The sequence below is a fragment of the Tenrec ecaudatus genome, chromosome 5, assembly GCF_050624435.1.
Source record: "Tenrec ecaudatus isolate mTenEca1 chromosome 5, mTenEca1.hap1, whole genome shotgun sequence".
NCBI lineage: Eukaryota > Metazoa > Chordata > Mammalia > Afrosoricida > Tenrecidae > Tenrec > Tenrec ecaudatus.
In genome coordinates, this window is record NC_134534.1 from 989581 (window position 1) to 1004117 (window position 14537).

Sequence of the window (14537 nt, forward strand, 5' to 3'; positions counted from 1 at the left end):
GGGAACCCAAGGGAGCCAGACACCAGTAAGGAGGAAGTCCCCAGGGTCAAGGCCAGCTGCCTGGTGAGTGCTGTACCTCAGGGAAGCTACTCCCCCTCCACAGAGAGCCGTCCTCAAGGCCAGGCAGTGGTGGTTGGTGGAGGTGGCTGACCCCGCCTGCCCTTAATCACCATTCAGAGGTCAAGGTCCTGGAGCTAAGAGGGCAGCCTGGAAGCAGCCCTGACTGTGACAGGGGTTGAGGGGTCTGGTCTGAATGTGGGGCGGGACTAGATGAGGGGGGAGAACCAGAGGTTTCAGTGTCAAGGATACGGGAGATAAGCCTTGTCTCCCGGGGATTGCAGATGGCTCGGGCAGCAGCGAAGCTGGTGGCAGAGGAGGAGCCGCTGGAGACCCTCTGGCAGGCTGATGAGCTCGAAGTCCTGGAGAAGCCGCGGAGGGGCTGGAGGATGGAACGGAGCCACGTTAAAGCCTCTGTGGTCCAGTCTCTCTCACGAATCACTCGTGGCAGGTGGGGTGGGCGGCGCAGGGCTGCGCATCTTTGGTAGCCTGTTTCCCGACTGAAATGAGCACAGTGGCGACCAGCAGGGCAGAAGGCCTTGAGGTCCTCAGTGGAAGCCACTTCCTAGGGCAGGGAAGGGGGGGGGGGCATAGTACAGGGCTGCAGTCTGTCCAACACGGTCAGGCACGCCGAGAGTGGGGGACCGCAGCATAGCCTGCAGCAGTGGGCTGTCAGGGCAGGAATATGTCCCTGCTTCCTCCATGAGAAGGCCCTCCCCCTCCTCCTCTATGGGCCGGCGCAGACACCAGGGCAGAGACGCACTGGCTTGGGGGAGGGGTGGAGAGGCAGGAAGAGTCAGGCCGTTGCCCAGGTAACAGTGGGGGAGGGCACTTAAACTCCGTGTCCATAGCGACGGTGGCGCCACACATCAACATTACTAACTTTGGCCGTGCCTTGACGACGGCCAAGGTCCACAGGAGCCAGCGCTTACGGGTTTGCGCCCCGACCGCTCCCAACCCTCCCAGCCCTGGGCGAGCGCCGCCTACTGCGTGTGGACGGGGGCAGGGAAGGCGGCTGACCTGGGGCGGCCCCTCACGGGAGGCTTTGCCCCAGACCCCAGGCCATGGCGCCCAAGAAGAAGCGCGGGCCGAGCGCGGGCCGACGCCCGGGCACGAGCGAGGAGCCGCTGTCGGAGCGCGCGCTGTACCTCCAGCGCGAGTACACGCTGCTGACCCAGGAGCTCGAGGACTGTGGCGAGCGCCTGGACCACGTGCTGCAGGAGAACGCCTTCCTGGACCGCGAGGCGCAGCGCCTGCGCGAGGAAAACCGCTTCTACGCCAGCTATGTGAACGCGCGCGCGCAGCGCTGCGCCAACGCTGTGGTGCGACTGGACGACCAGAACCGAATGGAGCTGGCGCAGATCCACTGGCAGCGGGCCGAGCTGGCCTCACTCTACCAGGGCCGCGAGGAGGGTGTGCGCTCGCAGTTGTTGGAGATGGAGGCGCGCGCCGCGCAGATGGCGCGCCAGGTGCAGGAGCTGCAGCCCTACAAGGTCAGCGTGCGCGCCCGGGACAGAGTAGGGGTGGGGAGCCTTTCGCCGCCCCCCACTGACACCTCCACCGGCCCCCTTGCCTCCACTCGCACCCTGCCTTCCCCCCGCCCTAGGAGCTGCAGCTGGAGCAGATGGCACGGATCCGGACTCTGGAGCGCGAGCTCCTCCACATGCGCGTGGAACACACGCAGTTGCTGCACCGCGTAAAGCGGCGCTTCCTGGACAACAAGGCGGCCTTCGAGCGCGAGGCGCGCCAGTGTGTGCAGTCCCTGGCGCGGCGTGCGGAGCGGGAGGCGGCGCGTTCGCTCATCTTGCACACACAGGCTATCAAGGCGGACAACGGGCGGCTGCGGCAGGAGTTACTGCGGCTGCTCCGTCGAGCCCAGCTGCTGCAGGAAACGCGGCGCCAGCTACAGGAGCAGCGCCAGCAGCTGCAGCGCGAGCACGTGGACACGCGGGATCTGGCGCGTGTGCATGGGTGGCTGCGCCGAGGTCCTGGAGGCCCGCCGCTCTGGCAGCCACCGACTGCCAAATCCCAGCCCGGCTCCCTGGCAACCTGTACAGGCATAGGGCGCCTGGGCCCGCAGCCCCCCTCGGTGGCCCCTTTGCAGGTGGATTCCCAGGGCCTGGCTCAGGCCCATGCTGTCTCCCAGATCCCGTCACCCGCAGGCTCACAGGCCCAGTCCACCGGCTCTTGGACTGCGCCCTTGGTGCCGTCCCAGGAGAGTGCAAGGACCTCCCCCTGGGCCATGTCTGGCTTGGCCTCTCGGAAGGCCAGCCTGGCCGAGTCCCACCTCCAGTCTCCTGCAGATTCCCTCCCACCTCGGGCTTCGCGCTCTTGGGCATTGAAGGAGCCCTTGAACAGCCACCCCGGCTCAGACGACACCTTAGGGAAGACCTGAGCCAGGGAAAGGCCAGTGCGGTGGGGTGGGGAACCCAGGACGCCTGTCGCCTAAGGGCTGTTGTTCATAAAAGCCTGACTCATGTCCAGACACCAGTCTGCCTTGCTGCATTTCTGCCCCATGGGTCACACCCTCGGATTTTCCATCTCGAAGCTGCGAGATTTCTCTATGTCCCTGGGCCCTGATTGTCGACCCGGATTCTCAGCAACTGACCACAAGCCACATGCTGCCCGGCACAAGCCAACGCTAGTCTCCCTCCCCACCCCCAAGAATTAATGGTCTGATGGTCTCCAGAAATGGTTGTAAGGGCAGGAGCAGGGACCCTTCAGGCAGGCAGTCACAGGATGAGGCAACTCTTGAGTTTGGGCGCCCATTGAGGACCTTCTGGAAGGTGCCTTTAAGGCCAGATTATTTTCTGCCTTAAATATGTCTTCATTGATACCAGGTGTTTTCCACTCTGGGTGAAATGAAAAAAATATTTGATACTAGGAAATTGGATACAATTAGTGGGATACCTGTGTTCTGGGTGGTGGGGCAGGCAGTATACACTGAGTGGGATGACAGTTTACCATGAAACCCCAGCGGGTAGAAATGTAGGTGAGCCCGCTAGGAGGTGCCTCCTGAAAAAAAAACTGAATTCAAAAACCATGGTTCAGCACCCGCTTTTTGAAGCCTCTCATATGCCCCCTGGACTGCAAATGCATTGTGTTCTAATTTCCAACTTGGGGTAGTTACAAAACTAGCACACTTAATCCAGACTTTCCAGAAGCTCTTGTTAGGCCTGTGTGTTGTTCAAGAGTGGGGTTTCTTCTGGACCATTTAGCATTTGTTGGGAACTGCATGGCTACAACCCGTATGTGCTCCCACCTCCACAGCGCTGACTCAGGATCAGCCTCCCCCACCTACTAGCAGATGCGGCACCTTCTCCGACTACTGTCCGAGGACTTAGGGGCTCCATCCCAGAAGAAGTGGATAGGGCACTTTGGCCAGGGAGCAAGTTGACCAACCAGAGGATGCTGGCATTTGGGGTAGTTGGATTTCTCAATGTGGCCTGGGCCTGGGCTGGAGGGACCTTGGCAGCTGATGGGGCAGGAGGCCAGGGAGAGTAAGGTGAGGGGCCTAGGGCCTGCTGGACACTTGGGGGAGCAGCCAGGTGACCTTGCAGATGTCAAACTAAAAGCCCATTGGGATTGGGAAGCAACAGAGAACAGGGGCAAAGAACTGTCACCCCACAAGGGAGGAGTCAGCTTGGAGGCTTAGAACACAGGTTCTATGTAAGAGGGGTGACTGTGCATACCTGAGCCCTGAGCACCACCCCCTCCCCCAGTGCTAAAATCAAACCCATGATGGTTCTGGTTCAGCGATGCTGTGTGCCCAGGAGAAGCAAACACAATTCAAGGCAGAAGATTCACTTCGGACCCAGGTCTTCATAACAACCAAACCACACACAAAAAGAACCTGGGCCCGTTTCATCCAGAAGGGTGGGATGGCTTTGGAAAGGGCAGAGTAAGTGGACATCTGGAAGGTGCGGCCATGTCAAGGACGTTGTAGAAAAAAGGGTTGAGGGCATTTGCCCTGTGAAGTGTGCCCTCCCACCCAGGTCCACACATCATGGACTGTCATGTGTGTGATGTCTGAGACACTATTGTGCCTTGGACATCCTGTGCTGGAAGCAAAGTGGCTCCCAGGGCAGGGTAGGCAAGGAAGGCCCGCCAGGAGCACTGCGGGGACTGGCCAGAAAGCTGACAACTGGAGCGTCGAGGAGCCCGGGGACATGACTGACTGCACCAAAGCAGTGGGTCAAACTCAGGGCAGACAAGTGTCCATCCTGTCATCAAGCCCCCCCCCCATTGGCCAGCGGAGGCTGCCAGGCAATCGCCTTCTTCAAGGAGAGCAGTTCTCAACCTGTGGGTCGCAACCCCTACACAGGGGTCGCCCAATTCCTGACAATAGCAATGAAAGTAATTTTATGGATGGGGGTTCACCACAACATGAAACTGTATTAAAGGGTCGCGGCATCAGGGAGGTTGAGAACCACCGCTCTCGGATTTGGTAAACACACGTCTGCCCTCCTGTGGACCGTCCCTGGTGGGTGCGGGGATCCTCATTTGCGGGGCAGCAATGATGGGATGAGTCTAGCCTGCTGCCCTGAGGAGCCCGGCTGACAGTGGTTGTGCAGTAGGCTGCCAACCCCCAAGTCAGCAGTTCAACTCCACCGGCTCTCTGGCCTGTTCTGTAGTCTGTCAGCTCAGGGGCAATTAGCTTGCGTGGGTGTGCTAGTCAGTCTGTGGGTGTTCCTGGCTCATGGTTGGGCATTTACCGGAACAGGGCACCTCACCTTTCTCCTGTGCAGTGGCTGGTGGGCTTCAACCACCGTGGCAGACTAGTGGCCCAAAGCCTAACCTCCTCTGCCTCCAGGGCCCTGCAGCCAGATCCGGATGAACTCATTTAACCCAGTTCCAGGATCCATCCTCCTCCCACCCCACAGGAGCCTGTCCCAAGGGACAGGAAGTCTTGCTGACTTGAGGCGGCATCTCTACAGGATCGGAGATGGGTTCATTTGAAAAGCCCAATATGACCAACTCTCCGCACCAGAGTTCAGCGGCATCAATTGCCAGTGTTGGGGTTACTTGTTTTCTTTCAATTATTTTCACCTGAACACCCACACACCCATTCAAGTTTCCCCACTTGGATGGGCAGCACACCCCTGTCCTCTTCTGTGGTGACTTGAGGGACTTCGCATGGCAGTAAATTCCCATGTGGCCAAGGTCTGTCTGCAGCCTCCCTGACTCCTCCAAGTACCGTCTTCTGCAGGAGGGTTTTGGGTGGGGCTACTGTGCAGGACGGGCAGCATGGCCACCAGTCCCTCACTCACATGGCTACACCCCGAGAAGGATCCCACTTCCACTGCTGAAGTCTAAGGCTGGGTCCCTAAGCAAAAGGTGGGTGGTTCAAGCCAACAGCTGTCTTGGGAAGATGAGGTTCTCTGCCTCCGCGAAGTCTGACTGCTTTGGACCCCTGGGGAGGGACTCTGTCCTGTAGGCCCCGGGGAATCGGAGCCCACCCCGTGGCGTGGCATGGCCATTAGGGCTCGTGCTGAGCTAGCGACAGGCCATGCCGAGTTCACCGTGAGCCGACTGGGGTGCTTGGCAGACACTTGGGGCCACTGCTGCTAAATGCTGCCCAAGAGTGGCCATCTCCCTTGTGCCCTGCTGCCTCCCGTAGCATTGGGTACTAAGGGGCCTCAGTGCTGCTCTCAACAATGCTGAGGCCCCTCCTTGCCCTCCGCCCCTCGGGACCTTCCCCCACAGCCGGCACTGTCACACGAACTGTCTCACATAAGCTAGAAATAACCATGGCCACTTCCAAATGCAGCCCACCTCGCTGTAGCCAGGAGCCACGCTGCTCCCGCTGGGCTTTCTTTTTATTAGAATGTTACCACCGCAAATCCCAACCACCACGTCACCTACCATCACAGAAGGGAGCCGCTCACTCCCAGAGCCGCCTGCAGGCAGGGGCACCTTTGCAGCCCCATGGCCCACAGCTTGCCCATTACATCACCAGTAATGTTGGTGGCCACTTGCCCCGCAGCCGCACTGGGCTCGGTGGTCTCCAACTCGCTGTTCAAGTTCCACCCGCTCCCACCCAGTGCTGCCGTCCCGGACACCCACACCGATGGCCGGACTTCCACCATCAGATGGAAATGCTGCCCCAGAGCAGAGCCAGGGTGGCCCACCCCACACGGGTGTGAAAGGGCAGAGAGGACATAGGTGGTAGGCGGCCATGCCTGCCAGGCTGCGTGGGCACCATGGGGGGGCGGTACCTGCAACAGTTGGGGTGCCTGCCTTCCTTGGGCACTCTGAGTACAAGACTTGCCCATGGGCCCTCCCCCACATTCCCCCCTTTCCCTGGTGTGAGAAGGCCCAGCTGGCTCAGGGCTTGTGTGACTTGCCCCCACAACCGTGGGTCCTCTGGTGGCGCATGAAGAAGCCGAGGTGGCGGAAGGCCTTCCCACAGAGGGTGCAGGGGAAGTGGCGTGGAGCGCGGTGCAGCCGCTGGTGGATGCTGAAGCCCTTGGCGAAGCGGTAGGTCTTGCCGCACTCTGCACACGTGTAAGGCTTCTCGCCGCTGTGCAGCCGGCCATGCTGCACCAGGCCCTCCTTGGTGCGGAAGGCCTGGCCACAGACGCCGCAGGCAAAGGGCCGCTTGCCGCTGTGCACCAGCTGGTGGCGCAGCAGGTTGGAGCGCTGCTTAAAGGCCTGGCCGCAGGCGCCACAGAGATAGGGCCGCAGCTCCGAGTGCACCTTGCGGTGCTGCGTCAGGCGGCCCTGCAGGCGGAAGGCCAGGCCACACTGCTCGCAGCGGAAGGGCTTGTAGTCCGTGTGGTTCTGCTGGTGCCGCAGCAGGTTGGACATCCAGCGGAAAGCCTGCCCACACAAGCGGCACTCCAGAGACTTGGCACCTGTGTGCACCGACTCATGGGTGGTGAGCTGGCCAAGGCTGCTCAGCACTTTCCCACATGTGTCGCAAATGTACGCAGGTCTGCCTGCACCGCTCACCTGCGGCTGCCCAGGACCCAGGCTCAGAACCTCACCTGGTCCACCCGTGGCCGCCTCGCTGACTCCTGCCAGCGCAGGGCCCCTCGTGGCAGTGGATGGCAGCCGGCGGAGGCATCTCGCCTGGTGGTGAAGGGTCCCGGTCCCTGCTGGAAAGAGCAGGTGTGCTGACGTGGCGACACCAGGGCAACCTTGCCAAGGGGAGGAGGAGCTCCAGGCTACAACCACCTTGCTCTGGTCCACTTTGGGAGTATCCCTCCAGGCCCCATGGCACAGGGCAGTGAGCACTGCCCACAAGTGGGCTGGAATGAGCACAGCAGGAGCCTGGCCCCGAGGAGGCAGCTCAGGAAGGTCAGGGCGTGCCCGGGTGCCGGGCATGGGCTCAAGGTTGAGAGGGTTACCACACTGGCCTCTGAGTGCAAACAGCCCCAGTGTGAAGCCTCCACCTACTGCTGGAATGGACTCTCACCCACAGAGCAGGGCCTCCTCAGAGGGTGGTTGATGGGTTGGTTCCATGCTTGGAATCACAGTGCCACCGGAGATCCCAGCAAGGCCCGGCTCGGGTGCCTGGACCAGCACTGGGCAGATGTATGCGAGGAGCGGGCTCTGCTGGAACCCAGGCCCCCGTCACCCTGACTTGTCTTGTTCTCAGTGGGGCTCTCACGTCCCATCTCTGGGATGGGACCAACAGTCCTCCCTCCCCACAGTGAGCCCCGCTCCGCCCCGCCCCGCCAGGCACAGGATCTCATACTCCTGCCTCCCTCCCTCAGCAACTTCCTGCAAATGCCCACCCCGTGGTCCTCCAGACATGGCCACACCGCACTGGGGGAGGGGCCAGCCCGTGCCTCTCGAGGGCTGCCCACCTGCACAACCCCAAGCCCGATCCCACTGCTGTGACCTCAGCGTACCTGCGATCCCAGAGCAAGCTGCCTGCCTCCGCCCACTCTCCACCCATCAGCCTGTGGGCTTCCAGCCCAGTGCTTAACCACTGTACCACCAGGCCCCTGGGGGCTCCCGATGCCTCCTAGGGCAGGGTGGTTGTGAAGGCACGGTGACTTGAAGAATGATGGGGACAGCAATGACCATCTCCCCTCACCCTGGCAGTAGAGGCCCACTGAATCCCAGAGCCACTGGGACAGTACCGGTGGGACACCCAGCCAGGGTTCCCTGGGCTGTGACTATGCCAGGAGGCAGTTCGATCACACAGCACCCCCCCCCCACACACACACATGGGGTCTCTGAAGGATAAATCACACACCCCTGTCCTCCACAGGTGGGCTGCTCCCTATGTCCCCAAGGCCCCTGACTCACCTGAGCATCTCTGCTTACCTGAGCACTTCTCTGCCTCTGCCCACGGCTCTGCCCAGAGCTCCAGACACAGGACAAGGTGTGGCCGCCGCCTACAGAACCCTTGTCAAGGGGAACAAACAAGCAAGCCATGGCAGTCCCACAGGCAGAGGGCTGGTAAGGGGCTTGACCACCCTCAGGTGGCAGAGGGTAAACATCCAGAGTCCAGGCCCGCTTGGGGTTCCCTGGAGAAGATCCCAAGGCAGAGGTGGCAGAAGGGAAGAAAGGAGTCGCTGTCAGGAGCCCGCAGCAAACTGGCCAAGAGGGTGGGGAGAAAGAGCTCAGACAGCGAGGTCGTGGTTCTAGGAGGTGGGACCCCCAGGGTCAATGGGATGGAGAACTACACCGAGACAGGTCCCCCAGGGCCCCCCCTGACAGTCTGGACCAGGCACACGGAGGTCCAGGCCACCTCGGTCCTCACCCAGTGCTTCCAGGGTCCTGAAGTTCTCCAGCATCACATCTCGGTAGAGGGCCCGCTGGGCTGCGTCCAGACATGCCCATTCCTCCCTGGAGAAGTGTATAACCACGTCCTTGAAGGTCACCTACGGTGCCAGCAGCATGGGGTCAGGTGGGTGCAGACAAGATGCAGACAAAGTGCAGGAGGGAGGAGCCTGGTGGAGGGCGAAGCCAGGGCATGCATTTCCCCCTGCTCTCCACATTCTCACCTAGGATCCTCCCTTCCCAGGGTCTGGAGGCACCAGCCTGCTCACCTGGGGCACAGCCATGAGAGAGGTCTGCAGGCTGTCTCTGGGAGCCACCAACCTGGGAAGATTGGGATGGTAATTCAAGCTAGCATGAAGGCCCAGCCACCCGAAATTGCCACCAAAACACACTACGCAGTGTGACCCAGTGCACCTTTGGGGAAAACCAGCGCCACACGGGCCACGCACACGCACAGTGGGCTCCTAAACCCCTACCTCCCACCCAGTGGAAGGAAGAGGGCTATGGGGTGGGGCAGGTCACAGCCCCACTGGGTAAGGGAAGATCCTGCGTCTGGCAGCAGCCTCGTTTCTGGCTGCGAGTCGGGCATAGGCTTCTCCTAGCGCAGCCGGGCCCCTTCACAGCCGAGGATTGGGAGGCTGCCCGTGTTACAGAAATCCTACTCGCCTCCCAAAGGTCCAACTCGGACAAGCCCACGGTCATTGAGCCAAGGCGCACTCAGAGCGCGGCACAGCGTATCTCGCCCGGGCTGCCCCCGGTTCCGGAGCACAGGGCTCGGTTCTGCCGGGCTTGGTGTGCAGTGAACACGGCCGGGCGCTACTGCTCAGTCTCCTGGAAGCGCGCCCTTACTCACTCTCGGGGGAAGCGTCCGGTGCGAGAGCAGGGCCGCCGCGGCCGGGTCGCCGGTGCGAGCTGGGGCAGACGGGTCTCCCGCGGTGAGCTCCGGGCCCAGGACACCGCTCGTGCGAGCGCGCGACGGGCTGCAGGCGGACAGGCGGCCGGGCCAGGAGGCTCGCCGGCGAAAGAGCCCGAACCCCGGCGTTGGAGCGCCCGGCGCCTGGGACTTTTTAAAACTTCCCCAGCGGAAGTTGCTCTGCGGGTCGGAAGCTGGACCGGAAGCAGCGCTTCCGGCTGCTCTAGGAGCCGCCGCCTTGTCTCGGTGGTGCGCCCGCGGCCGGCTGGGCGGGGGCCTGGGCGCTCGGACGCCCACTGGCTTTGCCTCGGGCCCACCGCCCAGCCCCAGCCCGCGCGGCGACCCCTGTGCCGCCCCTGCTGTGGTCCCGCCGGGCGCCCGGTGGCCCTGGCGCTGGGCACGCGGGCCACTGAAACGGACCCCGCCCCTTCTCCCCCTGCTCAACCCCTTCGCCTCGGCTTCCTGCCCTTCTTTAAACAGGTGGGCGCCTCCGATGACAAGGACCCCCCAGGGCGCCCGGGGCGGGGCCGCAGACCATCCCCTTGGAGTCCACCTGACGCTCCACCGAGGCAGCGCCCCCGGACCAGTCGGCCTCCTGCAGTTCCCCGCACTCACGGGGTGGGGCCAGCCGGCTTCCAGGGTCCGCGCAGAGTGGACGGGCTTTGTCTTGAGTCTGGTTGGTAGTTATCATTTCCCGATTGTGGAAACTAGAGTCCAGACCCTCAACAAGCTAAACCTTGAGCGGCAAAACCCAGATTCAGAACAGACGGATCCTCTTCCTGTTGGAGCTCTTCCTTGTACCTCTTCCTAGCCCCCATAATTTTAGTTATAATTTTGCTTTTAATTGCTCCTTGTCTCATCCAGCTCCTGCAGAGTCGACTCTGCGAAATCACCGGTATAGCAGTTCACCAGATGATGCTACAGCAATACCAACCTCTCCACCCTGTGCCAAGCCAGAACGCCCAGTACTCGGCCTGAAAAGCCCCTCCCCTTGGTCTTCATCCACTACCCGCAGGAAGCAGTTACAGAAGAAACCAACTCCGCCCATTTTCACTATATGGCAGAGTCTGGTATGCCTGGTCTTGGCACAAGGGACTCCATTTTGAGTTTGGGCGCCTCCACCTTAGCTCTCAGAACTCACCCCTCGCTGAAAACCGCAAGTTCTGAGAACCAAACATCCCCCGAGCCAGGGCGTTCTTTGAAGATACGGTAACTCCACCTGTCCTTGACATATAGATAAAATTAATGACCTTCTCCCTTCTGAAGCACCTGTGTGCGCAGACCTTCCCCAGCTTTGATCCTTCCCAGCTGTGCCTGCCAGCAGTGGACATAAAAACGCTGCCAGGATTTTTTCCCGGTGCGGTTTCAATAGCTCAATACCGTGAGTTGCTGAACCCGCTCGCAAGCTTCTCAATAAAGCCTGCTTCTAAAACTTTGCCAATTGGATCTTTAGTTCTGTTTCACGCCCCAATAAACCTTACACTGATGTGCCCGGTGGAGGGCACACGAGGTCTCCACATTGTGTCTGACGCTGCCTGCGAGCCCACAATTACTTCCCACTGTTCACAAGGCGGCCCCTGACCGCCCTTCCGCGGTCCACTGCGTGGGTCACAGTAAATTAGGGGTTAAGGTGAAAAGGCGGAGGAAGGCAGAGCACGTACCTGTGCTCCGGTGGAACATGTGGGGCCTCTGGAGGCAGGCCTTGGAACTGAACAGATGCCACATTGTCCCAAACTGGGTGTGGCTCAGAACTGGAAAAGGTGTGCCGCCAGCTGTTCCTCCCTCCCCCTCCCCCGCCCCCCAGCTTGAGGCATCTGAGAAATGGGACCAGGTGAAGACGGACGCATCACCACATGCAGATGACACCAGCTTGCTTGCTGAAATGACAACCTGAAAACACTTCCTGCAGTTGAAGCCTGCAGCTGGCAGTGTGGATTGCATCTGAGCGTGAAGTGGATGCATAGACAATACTGATGCTTGGGGGATAGAGGCATGAAGTAGTTGGCTTACAAACTTTCTTTTTTAAAATATTGCTTAGCTTACAAACTTTCATAGGTGGGGGAATATCTTCATAGGAGTATAAGATTAAGGTGTAGGTGGTACTTAACTGCAATTGTTAGCTAAAGAATCGTGTACAGGTACCAATTTGGCAAGGGGTGGATTGAGATAGTTAAAGTTTATTGTGCCAACCTGGTCTATAAACACATGTGGGGTTAATTGAAGGGCAGAGAGATAAATAGCTCCATGAGCCTCGCCTTTCTGGTTCTCAGATCTCTTGCTTTCTAATGGTCAGACTAGGGTGCAGCTGCCTTAGCCAATTCCCTACTTCAGCTGGCAAGGCTCACTTCTGTGGATTTGATTTCCTAGTTTACCCAAACTAACACAAGGTCCCAATAAAATGACACTACAAAAATTTTTAAGCTATTTAACCATGCAATTATATGATATATGAAAACTACTTAAAGAAACCAAACTTGACCAATGATTACCATGGTTGAAGGAGAACGAGTTGTTTAGAGGTTATTGAGTTTACACTAATGGTGATGGAATAATTTGAAAAAGAATCAATAATGGTTGTACATATTAAAAGTATAATTAATGACACTGAATCATATATGTAGAACTGGAGAATGTTTCGTTGTGTATTTTTGCCACAATTAGAAAAAATCACATGAATAATAATGAGTACAAAGAAGAAGTGTTCTAGAATTGTGGTGATAATTGTACTACTCTTCTTGAATTATTGGATTGTATGACATGTGGATGAAGTGCTAATAACTGGTTGTTGTTTTTTTTTTGGTTTGAGATGGGGGTCTCTTTTGCGGCTTACAGCACACCTGAGCTTAAGAATTGGGAGAGAGTGATGTCATTGAAAGCATCCTGCTTGAGGTTAGGAATCCCAGCTTCAGAGTTCAGCTCCTTTGTTTCTGGCTTGACTTCCTCATTCTAAGGTCTTTGTCTCTTCTGGTTGTTTCTCAGTTCCTTGAAGATTCCCTTGTAGCTTGGTATCCATCTTCTCCTACCTCCGCTTCTCTAGATTTCTTGCTTAATCTTTTATATCTCAAAAAACGGTGGATTTAAGGAGCCACTCCCCGCCAACTAATCCTGCCTCACTGACATATATGAGAGCTAAATTCTGAGCAGCTGGTTTGCAAAAGGCTATGGGTGGCAGTGGCAGCCCCAAATCCATCAGCAGAGTCCCCACTGAACACTTTCTGAGCATTAACCAAGGATGTAGATAACCTTGCCCTCAGGCAGGATGCCTTGGGGAGTGGATTACCTCCACTCCCTTGGGCAGCCCCAGGAGGGGTAGTGTCTCTCTCTTAGGGGCTGGCCTAGGTGTCCTTGATGGAGGTCACCATACCAGGGATGGTACAAGGGTGGCATAGTCATGACTCATGCCCATCAGTCTTGCCCTTACCCATCTTGTAAACCCTTCTGGCTACCCATGTGTACATATCCCAATCTTGGTACCCTCCCTGCATCTGTAGTCCCACCTGTCATTGTGATATATTGATCTGCCACCTATCATGCTTTTGTGACAATTTCTTTTGTCCTTCCCCCCTCCCCATTATCTTGCTCCTTCATTGTGAATCCTTGGACACCATATTCTTTGTGTTCTCTTTTAAGACTTAATAAATAGTCTCTTTAAATTGTATTTGCAAAGGTATCTCTTTTGTACTGTAAAATAATTTTTTAAAGGAGGGCAGAAAACAAAGCAGAGCCATGTGAGACGTTGCTTCTTCCTGCACTGCTCCTTCAGAGGCCCCTGCTGACCAAGCAGGACTTCACAGGAGATTATAAAGGCCCTGCTGCATCTTCACATAGCAGGCAAGGAAGGCTAAACTAGCAGCTGGCAGACTGAAATGACTCCACCTTACCGGGGGCTCGCTGAATTCCCCTCACCACTGCTCATTCTGATCTAGCAGCCTTGTTAACACTCCTTAAACAAATACTGGTGTGTGCTGGGTTAACAGGGGGCTACAAACGGCAAAGCAAGCAGTTCAAGCTTACCACCCACCACGTTCACTGAAGAATACTTAATCTCAGAAACTGGAATTGACCAACGGCAGTTATGTTTTTGTTTGAAACACTCAACTCCAAACCAATACATTTCTTCTCACTTTGTCTCTTACTTTACAGAGAAATTTCAGTGTTTGGATATGATTGCATAAAACATACTTTCAGGAATATGCTATTATTGAACTATTTGATACCAAGGAGGTCACCTCAGTGGCCTGTAGCACTAGAGTTCTGCATATAATCTCTGTGAACTTTTTCCCTCTAAATTTCTTTTAGCTCTTCTACCCAAATCTCTGTAATGCCCACCAACTGATTTAGTACTATGCAAATAGGGCGAGGAGCACCAATAGAGGGGACTAGTCCGTTTTCATTACCACCCCCTCCCCACCCTAGCCCCAGGCTTAAAGGATGAGCCATCTCTGGAACAGAGACCCTGGGAGACCTTGGGGAGCACGCTCCAGCAAATGACTGTGATTGCTTGCGGACCCTTACTTGTGGGGACCTACTGGCTTCCTTAATAAACCCCCTTGAAAAATGAAAAACAAAAAACAACCCATGCAACCCCTTAATTGTGAGTAGTCTCAACCGCGAGCCCAGCATAGATGTCGAGTGCCATGGAAGGAATGGTTGATATCAGACTAGGGAAGAAAACAAGGAGTATGGGGTAACACCTGCCTCCTGGCATAGGCCAGCTATGGGACTTGGCCATGTCCTCTTCCAAGCCACTTACTGCAATTGTGGCCACCTGCTGCCCAAGGGCCCTCAACTGAGCTTTGCACTCCCAAACCAGTTGCTCTGGGAGACC

At 57.6% G+C, this 14537-nt stretch overlaps 2 protein-coding genes and 1 long non-coding RNA gene across 5 annotated transcripts; 2 read left to right on the forward strand and 1 right to left on the reverse strand.

Moving 5' to 3' along the window:
• The first annotated feature begins 1121 nt into the window (after window positions 1–1121).
• CCDC166 (coiled-coil domain containing 166) lies at window positions 1122–2452 on the forward strand. The gene is made up of 2 exons (XM_075550512.1): window positions 1122–1550; window positions 1664–2452. The coding sequence occupies exons 1-2, from the start codon at window positions 1122–1124 to the stop codon at window positions 2450–2452; spliced, it is 1218 nt and encodes a 405-aa protein (XP_075406627.1).
• Window positions 2453–5815: 3363 nt separating this feature from the next.
• ZNF707 (zinc finger protein 707) lies at window positions 5816–10083 on the reverse strand. Of its 3 annotated transcripts, none has more exons than XM_075549172.1 (5): window positions 9650–10083; window positions 9066–9117; window positions 8777–8897; window positions 8338–8418; window positions 5816–7157 (listed from the first exon to the last, which is right to left on the reverse strand). In XM_075549172.1, exons 2-5 carry the CDS (start codon window positions 9078–9080, stop codon window positions 6385–6387), a joined length of 990 nt encoding a protein of 329 aa, XP_075405287.1. In that variant the 5' UTR covers window positions 9081–9117; window positions 9650–10083; the 3' UTR covers window positions 5816–6384. The 3 variants fall into 3 exon arrangements, with proteins under 3 accessions (XP_075405287.1, XP_075405286.1, XP_075405285.1); XM_075549171.1 differs by having other exon boundaries at window positions 5816–7154; window positions 9646–9892; XM_075549170.1 differs by having other exon boundaries at window positions 9646–9892.
• Window positions 9912–11145, forward strand: LOC142447870 (uncharacterized). The gene is made up of 2 exons (XR_012784456.1): window positions 9912–10189; window positions 10574–11145. It is a non-coding gene; the product is annotated as an uncharacterized LOC142447870 (long non-coding RNA).
• The last annotated feature ends 3392 nt before the right edge of the window (window positions 11146–14537 follow it).